Source organism: Xiphias gladius, chromosome 11 (assembly GCF_016859285.1).
Source record: "Xiphias gladius isolate SHS-SW01 ecotype Sanya breed wild chromosome 11, ASM1685928v1, whole genome shotgun sequence".
NCBI classification, from domain to species: Eukaryota; Metazoa; Chordata; class Actinopteri; order Istiophoriformes; family Xiphiidae; genus Xiphias; species Xiphias gladius.
Genome location: NC_053410.1, coordinates 587,119 through 600,917, shown reverse-complemented (window position 1 = coordinate 600,917; position 13,799 = coordinate 587,119). Strand labels below are relative to the sequence as shown.

The 13,799-nt window shown below is 47.4% G+C and overlaps 1 protein-coding gene across 1 annotated transcript; it reads right to left on the bottom strand.

Annotated features, from left to right (window-relative positions):
- Positions 1-433: 433 nt before the first annotated feature.
- Positions 434-13,382, bottom strand: LOC120796651 (synapse differentiation-inducing gene protein 1). Its single transcript, XM_040139687.1, has 3 exons — positions 12,831-13,382; positions 8,409-8,546; positions 434-1,472 (listed from the first exon to the last, which is right to left on the bottom strand). Exons 1-3 carry the CDS (start codon positions 13,380-13,382, stop codon positions 1,314-1,316), a joined length of 849 nt encoding a protein of 282 aa, XP_039995621.1. The 3' UTR covers positions 434-1,313.
- Positions 13,383-13,799: the final 417 nt, after the last annotated feature.

Genomic DNA, 13,799 nt, shown 5'->3' with positions numbered 1-13,799 from the left:
TCTGACTGTGACGCAGATTATCAGGTCAGCTGACAGTTTTTATGGTAAAAACCCGGACAGAAACAAGCAGAGAAAAGGATCCACAGAGAGAAAGAAAACAACAGAGTTCAGCAGACGAGACAGAAACATCTCGACAGTTTGTCAAAAAAATATGGATCCAGTCTTTGTGTCCTGATACACAAAGTGGAACCAGCCAGTCCAGTGTCACAGATCCAGTCTCGGTGATCCAGTCCATCTGAGAACAGTTTCCTCTTCGTGATCAAGCCTTTTGTGTTGAAATTCACTTCTAGTGTGATTTTTTTCTTTTACCATTTCCCACATTCTCTTGCTGTAGATGATGAAGCGAGTTTGATAAAGTACGAACCAGCAAGTGTTTGAAAAAATGACTCAAACAATGAATCCGTTATCAAAGTAGTTGAAGATTAATTTTCTTTCGATCAACTGATCACTTCATCAACCGACTGCTGCAGCTCTAAATCAGGAAACTAATCATCGAATTACGTACTAATTAAAGTCAGTAATGCAACAACTAGAGACCATCCCGTGATGGGAATCACAGCAGACGCTTGTCAACATGTTGACGTTCAGGCCCATGAGGACTCGTGGGTCGGACCACAGCTTCGAACTCGACCTTCATTTTGATCTCACACCTGTAAAGTGTCTGACTGTATCTTTCCCAGTTGTGATGCTATGGTGGTGACAACATCTGTCCACAGTCAGACAGATGGTGTCTGACTCAGCGGCAGTCCCCACCACAGGAGGCGTCTCCAGGACCGGATTCTGCCATGACGAGACATGCACAGAGCCCCAAGGTGAAAACAACACCAGCCCCGCTGTCACGGCTGGTAGTACGAGCGATTATAGGCTGACATTTGTCTGTTACAAACTAAAATAACTGAAGTTAGAGATTTATAAATGATACAATTTAAAATCATTCATTTTTAATTTGATCTTGTCTAATTTACGTCACTTATTTAACAAAAGAATTGTGGGAAATAACAACGGGAAAAAAACCACACTGGAAATGTTCTTTAAAACTAACTGAATTCCTCAGAGTCAGAAAAACAAATTGCTGGAGCTTCTTTTGTTCCCGCTGTCTCACCTCTTTCAAAACTTCCACAGTTCCTCACAGAGATCCTGGAATCTGATTGGTTTAAAGGTTTCAGGTTGGAGTCCTTCAAAACTCCAGAGTCACCTGTCAAACAGTCGAGTCATCCACAGACGTGGCTCGACCTGCCGAAGAAATGCTCACCTGAGGGCCGGACTCCAGGTGGACATGAGGGAGACGCGGGGCTGATGGGTAGTTTCCCTCCCTACCAGTGGTTGTTCTTGGAGAGGTAGGCGATGAGCGCCACGGCCACGCCCACATAGATACCCGTCCCGATGGTGATTGACAGCACGGCCAGGAAGAGAGCTCGCCTGGAGCTGGAGCTGGCCAGGTGGAAGTCTCCTTTAGACACCGCCTTATTGGTCTGAGAGGAGGGGGGAGGAGAGGGGAGGAAAAGGTGGGAGGAGGAACAATTTCATTGTCAAATAAGAAAGAAACGCCTCTTGTTGTTCCGACTCGGGAGAGTAGACACATTATTCCAGGTGTCGGCCCTGGGAAACAGCTTCGATACAACAGCTCAACACTCAGTAAAGAGGAAGCGAAGCAGTTAAAAACTACTGTAAAATAGTCAGAATAATAATAAATACACAGCAAGGGAATAGAAACACGTACAAATGCAAATGTGCAAAAGTCAAGGTAGGATCAAGAGTAACACGAATTCGATAGTAAACGAACCATAATGTGAAAAGGTAACTGAATGGAGAGTGTGATGTGGGTCGGTGACAGTAAACTAACAGCAGAGTAGTGATGGAGGCGTTGAAAGAGGAGGAAGCGTACAACTGGATGGTCACGGGAAGGAAGGACCTCGTGGGACGTTCAGTGGAGCACCCAGTCCTTCTGAGTCTCCGGCTGAACCTGCTCCTCTGGCGAACCGGAGCACTGGGCGGAGGGTGGGAGACGTTGTCCACGATGGACAGGAGTTTTGACAACATCCTCTTCTCTGTGACTACACGCAGAGGGAGCTGACTCTGGCCCTTCCTGTAGAGGTCCGGTCCAGTTTTCTGTCCAAGCGGACACCCGGGTATTTGTACTCCTGTACCATCTCCACCATCTCTCCCCTAATGGAAAGAGGAGTAGCAGGAGTCGTGGATCTCCTGAAGTCCGCCACCAGCTCCTTTGTTTTGCTGATGTTGAGCTGCAGCTGGTTCAGCTCACAGCAGTCCACAAAACTGTCCACCACCCTCTGGTACGCTGACACGCCCCCCCCCCGATGCATCCGACAGCTGCAGACTCATTCGGGAACTTCTGTAGGTGGCAGGTTTCTGTGTCGTACCTGAAGTCCGAGGTGTACAGGGATAAGAGAAAAGGGGACGGGACAGTTCCCCGTGGAGCTCCAGACTGCGCAGCGCTGTGTCTGTCACACAGTTTGATAAAATTATAAAATAAATATAGGAAAAAGGAAAAAAATCCTGACGTTTGAGAAGTTTTTTATTTCTGTATGAAAAATGAATTGAACAATGAATCAAATGGTTGCCCTTTAATTTTCTGTCTCTACTTGACACATCCCTGGGTGTTGCTGATAAAGACATGTCTCCCCCTGTCTGTCTGTGGACACAAACTGAGACACAATGAAACCAGACCCCGGGTCCTGTTCCAGAAAGCAGGTTTAGTGAAAACTCTTGAGTTTTCAGCCCCAGAAACTGAGAAGACCTTAACTCTGTGAATCTCACCTGCTCCCTGGCAGCTTTTCTTCGTCTGACACTGAGTTTCTTTCTGCCTCCTCCTGCCGAGCCTGAGGCGGCTTCTGAAACTGAGCTTCGGGTCCTCATCCATACAGTCCCCATCAGAGACCACATCAGAGCGCGTTAATGTGCAGAAGTTTGAATCCTGGTTGGACATTAGTTTGTTCCCCGGGACCTGTCTTTACCAACATTACCTCTTTATGAACAGTCAGTCATCAGACAGAGATCCAGATGTTCCACATCGTGGCTTCGTTCTCTGCTCAGAATGAAATCTATTCACTCTCCGTCTTTCTAACATAGAGACTGTGGACATGAAGACAACTGTCAGGTTGTCTCCATCAGTCCCCTGCACTGAACTGAAGCATTAACATCAACCACAAGTTTAACGAAGAGTGAACCTAGTCGACTGAACTGACTCAGATCAGCTGATCTGTAACGGACTCTTTGAAGACTCTGAGTTTCCATCTCAGGATTAGTCGAGTCAGAGTTCAGGTTTAAAGTCTGAGTTTGTTAAACCTCCTTTCCAGAACAGGCCCCTGTTCTTCAGATGTGCTGACAGCTGTTCTGTGATTTCAGCTCTATTTACCTGTAAAATGATCAGTCGGAGAGAAAGTGAGAAGCTCGTTCACGTCTGTGTCAGCTGCCGTGTGGTCAGTTGAATGCGACGGATAAATGTGTGTGTCCGCGGAGGGAAAGATCAACCTCGTGCTCACGGGGCAACACCGGCGACTCTCTTCTACAGAAAGTAGCTGAGGTTTGTCCAGAAAGTCGCTGGATTTGTCGCTCGGTGGTTTTGTGAAGAAAAGTCGCTAGAGGGTCTGAAAAGTCGGTAAATCTAGCGACAAAGGCGCTAAATTGGCAACTCTGACGGAAAGCGACCCCTGATGACGCATAGAGACCGTCTGTCAATTCACTTTCAAAGAGCAACGACCAATGGGGAGACTGCAACACTCAGCTGCCAGACAGTCAGTCAGCGACAGACATTTGCATTTACCGCTGTTGTGGTCCAGCCAAAAAATCCTGACTCATGTCAAAACGTCAACATTATAATCTGGATTACTCGGTTATCCACGTATTAAGAACGGGGCGATTGTCCACAGGGTGAAATATCTGAACTCCACCGACGACTCTGAAATGAAAAGTGGGAGTTCAGAGGGAGGATCCACATGTGGCGGCAGTTAATCTGCTTTACAAAGAAATCCTGGAACACTGTTCGTTTCTGTGCGTTACGGAGAGAGAGCAGCGAGGTAATGAGCAGCTCGGTCGACACAGAGGTTAACAGGCAGAAACACAGAGGAAGAAGAAACAAGATTAAACAGCAGAGGAAGAACATCGGAGCGGACGCATCAGTCTCTCTGCCCTTTAATCAGTTTTTAGTAAAGCTGATCTGATCAGGAAGCAAAACATCCTGTTTAGTTTCAGACCCCGGGCGCTTCCAGGACCCGCTGTACAGTAAATATCTGTTTCTGATCTGAGTGGGGGACTTGCTGTCTCTCTGCTGCTCTGTGGAACTGATCAGAAACATGAAATACTTTTAAAGGACAGATTCAATGTAAAGTCTCAAAACAACAACACGTGCAGCTTCATGTGTTGTTGTCCTCTTCTGTGATTAGCTGGTGTTGTGTTCAGTGACACTGCTTAAAACTCGAAGTCCCAGCCACTGCAGTCTGAGAAGAGCCTGTTAATTGTGCTGCCAGGTCATGAGGTGAGATGATGTGCCGTCAGTAAATAAAGGAACTCAGGTGTATCCATCAGTCTCACAGAGCTCCGTCAGGCGAGTGCGAGTCTCTTAACGAGCTCAATTAACTCTGTAGACGTGATTAACGAGCTCGTTGGCAGGAAACCGCCGGCTTCTCTTTAATTACACGTTCTGACCAGAGAGACGTCACACCCTTGACGTCAGCCAACCAGAGCCAGCGGGGACAGGACCTCCTGTGATTGGTCCAGATGAAAACAATGAAGGCTCCCACACTTTCTGCTGAATAAAGAGCAACGTCCTTGTAGGTCTGAGGAGAGTGTTTGGAGCCAGAGAGTTACGTAAAGAGCTCAGAGTGAGTGTGTGTGTGTGTGTGTGTGTGTGTGTGTGTGTGTGTGTGTGTGTGTGTGTGTGTGTGTGTGTGTGTGTGCTGGGCTGAGCTCTAAAAGCATCTAAATCAGATTATCCACACTGGCTTAACAAAAACAGATTGTTTCAGTCTGCCACTGCACAGTTTACTGTCAAGACATTTTTACTGTCAGGACCATTTTCTAGAAAAGGTTTACTGTCGGGATATTTAATTACTGGTGCAGTTTAGTTTCAGGATATTTTACCACTGGTGGGGTTTAGTTTCAGGATATTTTACCACTGGTGCAGTTTAGTTTCAGGATATTTTACCACTGGTGGGGTTTAGTGTCAGGATAGTTTAGGACCCTGATCTGTGTGCAGTGACTTCAGCTGTTTGGTCACCTGGCAGATCTGAGATCAGTGATTTACCTGTAAGTCTGAACAGAGCTGCTAAACCACCAGCCAAACATCTGCCGCTCTCACCGCCCCTCAGTAAACTCTCCGAGCTGACAGACGTGATGCGGTTCGATTATAGATTTGTTATCGAATACTTCAGCGCGACTGGTCGGACATGCAGCCTATTTAGCAGCTTCAGCATGTTGACAGTGTTTTCCCTGCTGCTCCTGCGATTAGTGCAGCTGCTGCTCAGCATCAGTCACTTCAGGGAACCTCTGCCACGTTTTTACAGCACAAACCCCACAACGCAAACTGAAACACCACCACTCAGACTCTAGACTCCAAATCAAACGTCGCTGCTGTTGAAATCTGAGCACGTCATCAGTTTTTTCTTGCAGTCAATGAGGACGTTTCTACCTTTATTTAGTTCAGTTTTAGTTGGAATGTTTTGGGGATGTTTATTTCTTATTGTTTCATTTGTGTCATTTTTTATTTCCCTTCAAGTTCTGTGGAGCAATGTGGGAGCTGGAGCTTATTGCTGGTGTATCTGGTACAACAGGACATTTCTGCACACTGGTTTTTCATTCGACATATTTCTTGAACTAGTCCGTGTCACGGTTTTAAGACATTTCAAGCACCTCACGCCTGAATGAAAAGTACTGGATGTGCAAATCTTTCTTCCTAAACTGGTGCGACGCTGAAATATCATCATTAGTTTCAGAGATTCTTTTCATGACTTGGATGAACTCAGGAGCTCTTTTCTTCTGTTTTCTCTGCCTGATTTTCTTCATTTTCGATTAGTCGTCTCATATTTTGATGAGTCCTCATCACCAGTAGAGTCTGTTTACTGTCTGGAGTCGTCAGATTAGCTGAACCCTCAGAATTTTCGGATGTTTTCAGTTTGAACACCTGCTGGGACTTTTCACCTCTGACCTCCCTATAGAAAGGGGGGGGGGTCATCTCTTCCTGTTTGTGGTGAACTATTCCTTTAACATGACTCACGTCCTCTCTGGTTTTATTAAACTCTCCCTCCTCCTCCTCCTCCTCCTCCTCCCCCTGCGCCTCCTGCTGTAGAGCTTTCTGTTGTTCAGACATGGATTTCAGTGTGGGAAGCGTTGCCAGTGGCAACCAGCCCTGTTTCTCGTGGAGCTGTAGGTGTGCAGTTGCCATGGAAACCGCATCCAGGACACATGCAGCAGATCAGCTGCCGCCACACAACAACAAGAGGAGCGTTTGCTAAAAACATCTCAGCCCGATTGTTCCTGCTCACCCAGTCTTCACGCACAATACAGAACTCCGTTTGAAATTTAAACATTTTAAAAAATACTCCAGATCTCGCGCCATCCACGCAACGAACACGCTCATCTAAACTATCGTTATGTCAGCTGCAACAATAAGGAGTGACATGAGCTGAAATCTAAAGTATCTCACCGCTGCTCTGGCCTGAAACGAATAACACAGCTGATGAGCAACATTTTGTTTCTTCAAACTATTTAGTGGCTTTTCAGGTCGATTTTTTAATTGTCAGGCGACACACAACTATTATCCTGATTGATAATTTATGAGTTGACTGTTGTGTCATTGTTTTATGTATTGATTTGCCGTTGAAATATTAAAAAGCTCAAAAAACCCTCAGTTTACAGAGATATGACATCACAGCGCTGTGAATGTTTGACATGTTTTTACACAAGAATGAACTCTTATCCGAACTGTCACTGATGCATTTTCTGTTAATTGACCAATCAATCAATCAGTTTATCATTTCAAAACGACCAACATTAGAAACTTAATATCCGGTGTTTTTTTCCCCTCACCGATGTGGTCACTAACTGAGCGAGACGCTCTGAAATACCAGCAGAGTATCTTCTTCTTCCTCCTCCGGCTGACTGCGGATCAGTTACATAAGGTGTGTTGTGTCAGTGTGTGTAGGAGCGGCTCGGTAGTAATGATCCAAACACAGAAAGAGAAGAAGAAGACACTGCAGCAGCAGAGCAGCTCATCTGCAGTCTGAAGACACACACACACACACACACAAACACACGTTGACCTTGGTCACTTTTGGGGGACATTACAGAGACTTGTATTATTCCCAGAGACCTACCCTAACTCTAATCCTAAACCCGGTTCTAACCCGAACCCTAAAACCAGGTTTGGACCCTCAAACAGGCCTCTGAGGACTGGACAAAATGTCCTCACTCTGTGATGGCTATGGCTCAAACTGGTCCTCACAAAGACAGAAGCACAAGCACACACACGCACACACACACACACACACACACACACACACACACACACACACACACACACACACACACACACACACACAGCATACGTGAGGTGATCCACAGCACTGTGCTTCACGGTTCTGCTGGTCTTTACAAAGACTACATCTTAGTGTTGGATCAGTGCTACTGTTTTGTCTTATCTGTCATATTATTATCATAATTATTATTATTGTGTTTATTGTTGAGTTGTTATTTCTGTATTATTTTATTTGCCTCAGTCCTGAAGTGTTTTAACCCCGGTTCAACCATGTGAAGCTCTAACTTTGTTTTGAAAAGGGCAGTAAAAATAAAGTTTACTATCGTTATTATTATTATTACTGCTACTGCTGGTAGCGGTACTGGTTTTGTAACCCACTCAAACAGACCTTTACCACTGCTGCTGGTACGAGAACTACTAATCTACTAATCTAAGGACTGATCTAGTAAAAACTATTGATACTAATCTAGTAATCCTATTACTGGTAATAATACCGATACTACCTGTAGTTTTACTGCTACTGTTGCTGTTATTTTTACTATTATTAGTCGTATTATTATTTTAATTATTGAGCGGCAGAATCCTACTGTGTTGACAAAACAGCAGCCATCTTTGGACGCGCCGTTGTCTGATCGCTGACTCGCCCCGGCTCTAACCGACTGTCGGTTAATGTTTCTTTTTTTTAATGGTTCTGCAGAACCGCTCGTCCAAAAACCTTCACAGTCGACGCTGCACTTCCTTGGATCCTAAGCGATACACACGTGAAGTTTGAAGTCGGTCAGACGAGCGGTCGACGAGAAAATCGACGAACAGACAGACAGAGGCTCCTCCATTTATTAGTAGATACATCAGAATTCAGTGGAGCTCTCTGTCCCGGTCTCAGCTCAGGTGTGTCGGCGTGCGTGCGTGTCCTCACCTCGTGCGACAGGTAGAAAGCTGCGATGCCGAGCGGCCAGAAGCAGCAGAGCATGGAGAAGACACTGAGGCCCAGGTGATCTCTGGGAGGCATCAACAGGAAGGTGTCCTCACTCTCTGATTCGCTGGAGTAATCGCTCTGATAATACACACACACACACATAGACAGGTGAGTCCACCGACTGTTTCCATGCAGTCACGCAGCAACTGTACTTGTGACAAACAGATTTTAACTGTTAAAGCTCAGATGGACAGAAATAATTAGACGTTGTCGCCTGTAAATCACCACCCAGGGTCAATGTTTGGTCCTGTTTCTGAGAGGCAGGAGTTTGTTTGTGTTTCCAGCCCTGAGCAGTGTCTGCAGGTCTTTCTCTCAGCCTCGTATTTCCTGTGACTCATCAGTCTGTTTACTTAAATGCCTTTTTCATTTCTTAATGATGATGAGATCCAGACACATGAAAACAGTTAGATGATTCTGATGTCACTGCTCACTGAGCTGCCTACACTCCTCTGCTCCTCTCCGTGGACATTTACCCGAGGAACGCCTGTAGTCGCTCGAAATGCCCCTAACGAGCTTTGTATCGCAACTTTATGGATTTCCATCATGTGAATACAGAGAACATTCTTAAAAATGCCTTGAATGAAGCAGGTTGTGTACGATATTTTGTAAAAAGCCTTTGAAAGCACAGTGCACTGGAGAAGAGTTGTGTGTGACACGTTTTCATTTGGTTGATGGACTGAAGCCGACTGGTCTGTACTCAAAGTTAGACACTGTTTTTATCGTCCAGTTCTCTCTGATAGATCGGAAAAGGCGACGCCGAAGGGCCTTAGAAACTAAACGCACCGTTACGTCCTCAGCTACAATCAGCTACATCGCTGGTGTAGAAACATTCAAACTGGTTGTTAATCTGCTGGTTTTTGGCCTCCGAGCGCCTCTGTGTGACACGTGCACATCGATGGGTTTCTGTCACTTTGCGGTTCATCGATCAGATCGAGAGAGAAAGCTGGTGGTTGTTCAGGGGAGAAACGACAGCCTCAACACAGAGTCAGTCATTTACACGCCAATCTTATTTTGAAAAGAGGGGTAGGACTACACAATGATAATAATTCCTCTACACTTCACCTGTTCTGTGATAGAATATGTACACTGCTTCCAGTCTGCAAGTCAATCAGTTTTGCACACTCCTTCAGTAATCCCTCTCTCTCTCTCTCCCTCTCTCTGGTATTAGCGGGGCAGAGTAGATTAAACTGGACTTTACAGAGACTAAATCACAGCATTTCCAGCTAATCGTCTCTAAAGCGATTGGCTGTTAGGAAGCCAAATGTGTCGCTCAGAGAGCTGCAGCTCGCTAATCGCGTTCTGCTGGGAAGACTCTGGCTCAACCGGAAGGAGGGAAGCGGGGAGGGTGGGGGTGGGGGGTAAGGAGGGAAGGAGAGGGAGGGAGGAGGAGGAGGGAGGGAGGAAAGGAAGGAAGGAGAGGGAAGGAGAGGGAAGGAAGGAAGTGGGGGAAGGAGGGAGGAAGAGATAAGGAGGGAAGAAGGGGAAGGAAGGAAGGAGGGAGAGATAGGGAGGGAGGGAGGGGAGGGAGGGAGGAGGAAGGAAGTAGGGGAAGGAGGGAGGAGGGAGGGAAGGAAGTAGGGAGGAGGGAGGGAGGGAGGGAGGAGGAAGGAAGGAAGGAGAAGGAAGGAGAGGGAGGAAGGAAGGAAGGGAAGGAAGGAGAGGGAGAGAGAGAGGGAGGAAAGAAGGAGGGAGAGATAGGGAGGGAGGAAGAGGGAGGGCGAGGGAGGGAGGGAAGGAAGGAGGAAGAGATAAGGAGGGAGGGAGGGAGGGAGGAAAGGAAGGAGAGAGAAGGAGGGAGGAAGGGAAGGAAGGAAGGAGGGAGAGAGATGGGGAGGGAGGAAGGGAGGGAAGGAAGTGGGGGAAGGAGGGAGGGAGGAAGGGAGGGAAGGAGGGAGGAAGAGATAAGGAGGGAGGAAGGGAAGGAAGGAGGGAGAGATAGGGAGGGAGGGAGAGGGGCGGGGGGAGGAAGGGAAGGAAGGAGGGAGGGAGGGAGGGAGGGAAGGAAGGAGGGAGAGATAGGGAGGGAGGAAGGAAGGAGGGAGAGATAGGGAGGGAGGAAGGAAGGAGGGAGAGAGAGGGAGGGAGGAAGGAAGGAGGGAGAGAGGGAGGGAGGGAAGGAAGGAGGGAGAGATAGGGAGGGAGGAAGGGAAGGAGGGAGAGAGAGGGAGGGAGGGCGGGGGATGGACGGATCGTAACTGATCAAATTAAATGGATTAACTGATGCAGCTGCTGCTCAGACTATAAATCCATGTTTTTACTGACAGAGCTGAACAGTTTGACCTTTGACCTCACGTATCATCATGAGAACCGGATGCAGTTTTAGCTTCTACTGCGTCTCTGCGTCAGTAGACGTCGGCATGGGAAGAGATGGAGACCTGCCATAACTTTGATGCCGACCTGTTTGTGTGTTCTACACCTCCGTCTATGTGACTAAACCCTGCAGTTCCTCTAACGTCCACCAGGTGTTGCTGAGCTCTGACTCTGACTGTGTTGAAGTGAATGAGAAAAACCTCCAACTTGTCTCCACTAACACAAAAGGTGCTTTCCCACCAAATGTTCCGGGAAACTTCCTCCAGCACACCGTGAGTTTGTGTTTCCAGGTCGGGGCCAAACCTCCGGGAAGATTAAACAAATCAGTGAGCTGACGAGTCAGAAGCCATTTCAAGGCCGGACTTTGTCGCCGGTCCAGGTCGCAAGACCTCTAGGGCTGCTCCTTCGGGATTATTGTCAACGTGTTAGCAGTTGTAGGTTTTTCAAATGCTGGGAGCATAACACTCCTGAGAAAGTCAGAAAGTACTACCCCCTGAGCAGGGGCTTTTTTGGGGGGTAAAACTATCTCTCTTTAGACCCTGGTTCCTCCGGTGGAAACGCAAGGAAGGGGAGTTCTTCAAAAGGCTCCTGTTCTTGGGGGGAACGTTCTTGCGGTGGAAAGGGGCCTAGAGTCAGCTCTGAACTTCGGAGAGATATTAAAGCTCAAAGCAGCGTCTTTACATGTTTTTGCCACTTAATTACAAACCATGTTTTGGCAGCTTGGTAGAACTTCTGACCTTTTGTCGTTTTTTTTAACACGTTCATTTTCATGCAGACATCAGATTCCATTCATTGCTGTATTTTATAAAACTTAGTATAACCCGAACGATGCTGGATTCTTGAGGCAGCTCCTGATTTATACATGGATTTATTCTTTACTTGGATCCTCATCAGCTTCAACACAATGGTCACTAGTCTTCCAGGGTCCACAAAAAAAACAACAAAAATAAAAACAAACTACAATTTGAAATCTCAGTATCACTACAACAACCAAAGGCAAAACAAGCCAAATGTGAAGATCAGAAAAGAAGTGAAATGACTCTACAGTCTTGATATGGATTCCTTGGTTCTGCTTCTAGTTTTTTTTTTCTTGTCAGTGCTCAGTGCAGGGGTGACACTTTATAAATGACCTCAAACCTCGTTTGGTATTTCTGTCCTAAAATTTCCTTATTTATCAGTTGACACAGACACAGACACAGACACTGATACTGATTTACAGCATCTTCAATAAACCGACGTCAGCCTGGTTGATTTTTAGATCTAACTACAGCTCAGCAGACTTGATCTATCTATCAATCTATCATAGCAAATCCCCGGCTGGACGGGTCTCAATGTGTTGGACAGCCCCCCCCCCATGTGAAGAGAAAGCAACAACACATGTCCAGAGTCTTTGGTAATGACAGCAGCCAGGTGGGGCTGACGACCTGCTGCCTCGCTGCCATTCGATTGGCTGTTTGCTGAGTCCTGTTGTTGTCACCAGTTAGTATTTCTCTTAAAGAAGAGCAGCTGTGGATTATCTTCTACTGCACAGGTGAGAAAGTCTGACTTTCGAGGCGAAACTGAGAATAAACTCCTCAGCGTCACCATCTGCGGGATATTGTTCTAAACCAAACCTGGTGAAAAAAATCCCAGATTTAACGTGGAGCGGTTCTCCAGGCGAACATGGCCGACTGCAGCCTGTCAAAGAAGGAGCGCTTTGCCTCCTGTGTGTTACTGGGAGGAGGCGGTACCTGGTCAGGAACAGGTTTCAGGATCTCAGGCATCTTTCTGAGAGGATCACCAGACTCCCGGCACATAAAACTGACCTGAGAACAGGTATGCGCTCAGTCAGATTCTCACCTGGGGTGGAACTGTGCTTAATGCCAAACTGTGAAATTGTGTAATTTTCTGGTTTTGCCACTTTCCCACCTAAAAGCAGCGCTGCTCGTGTGTAGACAAAATAACGCGTTCTCCAGCCTCCGTGACTCACGTTCTACATAAGGTGACGACACACTTCACTTAATGGAACAATAGGAACAAATCCAGCATAAAGAGAGTGAACCAACTTTTCACCTCGAGCTCCTGGAACTCGTCCTCATCGTCGATGTCGTACGACAGCGTGTGAATCTTTATGTCCTCTCCAGAAAAGTCCAGAAACTTCCCATCAGCAAACAGCCGCGCCTCCTTGGCGGACGCGGCAGCAGAGGAGGAGGTGTCAGGACCAAGCCCCTCGATGAAGGTGGTCTCGCAGCAGTCGCCTCCCCCGGCTTCCCCCCACGCCCGCAGGATGCTCTCTGGGCACAGGAGGAGTCCGGGGGCCGGCCTGAGGCGGGGGTCCGACACTGTCTGGTGGGGGAGGAGAGCGCTGGGGTTTAGGAGCTGAGAAGGACCCCCGCTGTGCTCCTGCTGAGGGGGTGCGTTCACCACCACGTGACCCTGGTACTGAGGAGCCGAGTACACTGACAGCAGCGCCTCCCGGGGCTCCACCCCCAACCTGTGGGTGTCGATGAGGCCATTTTGTCTGCAGCTGCCCCCCCCACCTCCTCCTCTTGGTGAGGCTCTGCACAGTTTGGTGAAGGTTTCAGGCTCCTCTCCTCGGGTCTCCTCCTCTCCTCCTCCCTCCATCCCTCCTCCTGGTTGCTCCTCCTCCTCCTCCTCCTCAGAGGTGTCTGTCAGAAGGGTCAGCGATCAGGGCTCAGGGCTCAGGGGTCAGGGGTCAGGGGTCAGGCATTGCACGCTGAACTCTCCTGTAAACGGAAACAGAAAAATTCATATTTCATTCTCTGAACTCTTAGTGGCCCGATTTAACTTGCTGAATCGTTTAATCATTTTCCCATGTAAAGTACTTTGTAACTGTCCTGAAAAGTGCTTTACAAATAAAGCTTATGATTATTGTGATCATTGTTGTTATCGGTGCAGAGTCAGAGGTGGATGTAAAGATACATGAACGCAGAGTTTCGTCAAATCAACGATACCGAAGCTCTGGTCCATCGGCAGGTCGAGTTGGTGGAGGAGTCAGTGTTAATGCTCGGCTAACTGTTT

Bases quoted from the DNA above. Each gene is read 5' to 3' on its own strand.
- LOC120796651 (XM_040139687.1), bottom strand. From the start codon at position 13,382: ATGGAGGGAGGAGGAGAGGAGGAGACCCGAGGAGAGGAGCCTGAAACC. The intron at 8,547-12,830 runs GTGAAAAGTTGG...GTGTATTATCAG, and splicing joins ACGAGTTCCAGGAGCTCGAG to AGCGATTACTCCAGCGAATC. The intron at 1,473-8,408 runs GTGAGGACACGC...CCCTCCTCTCAG, and splicing joins CTTTCTACCTGTCGCACGAG to ACCAATAAGGCGGTGTCTAA.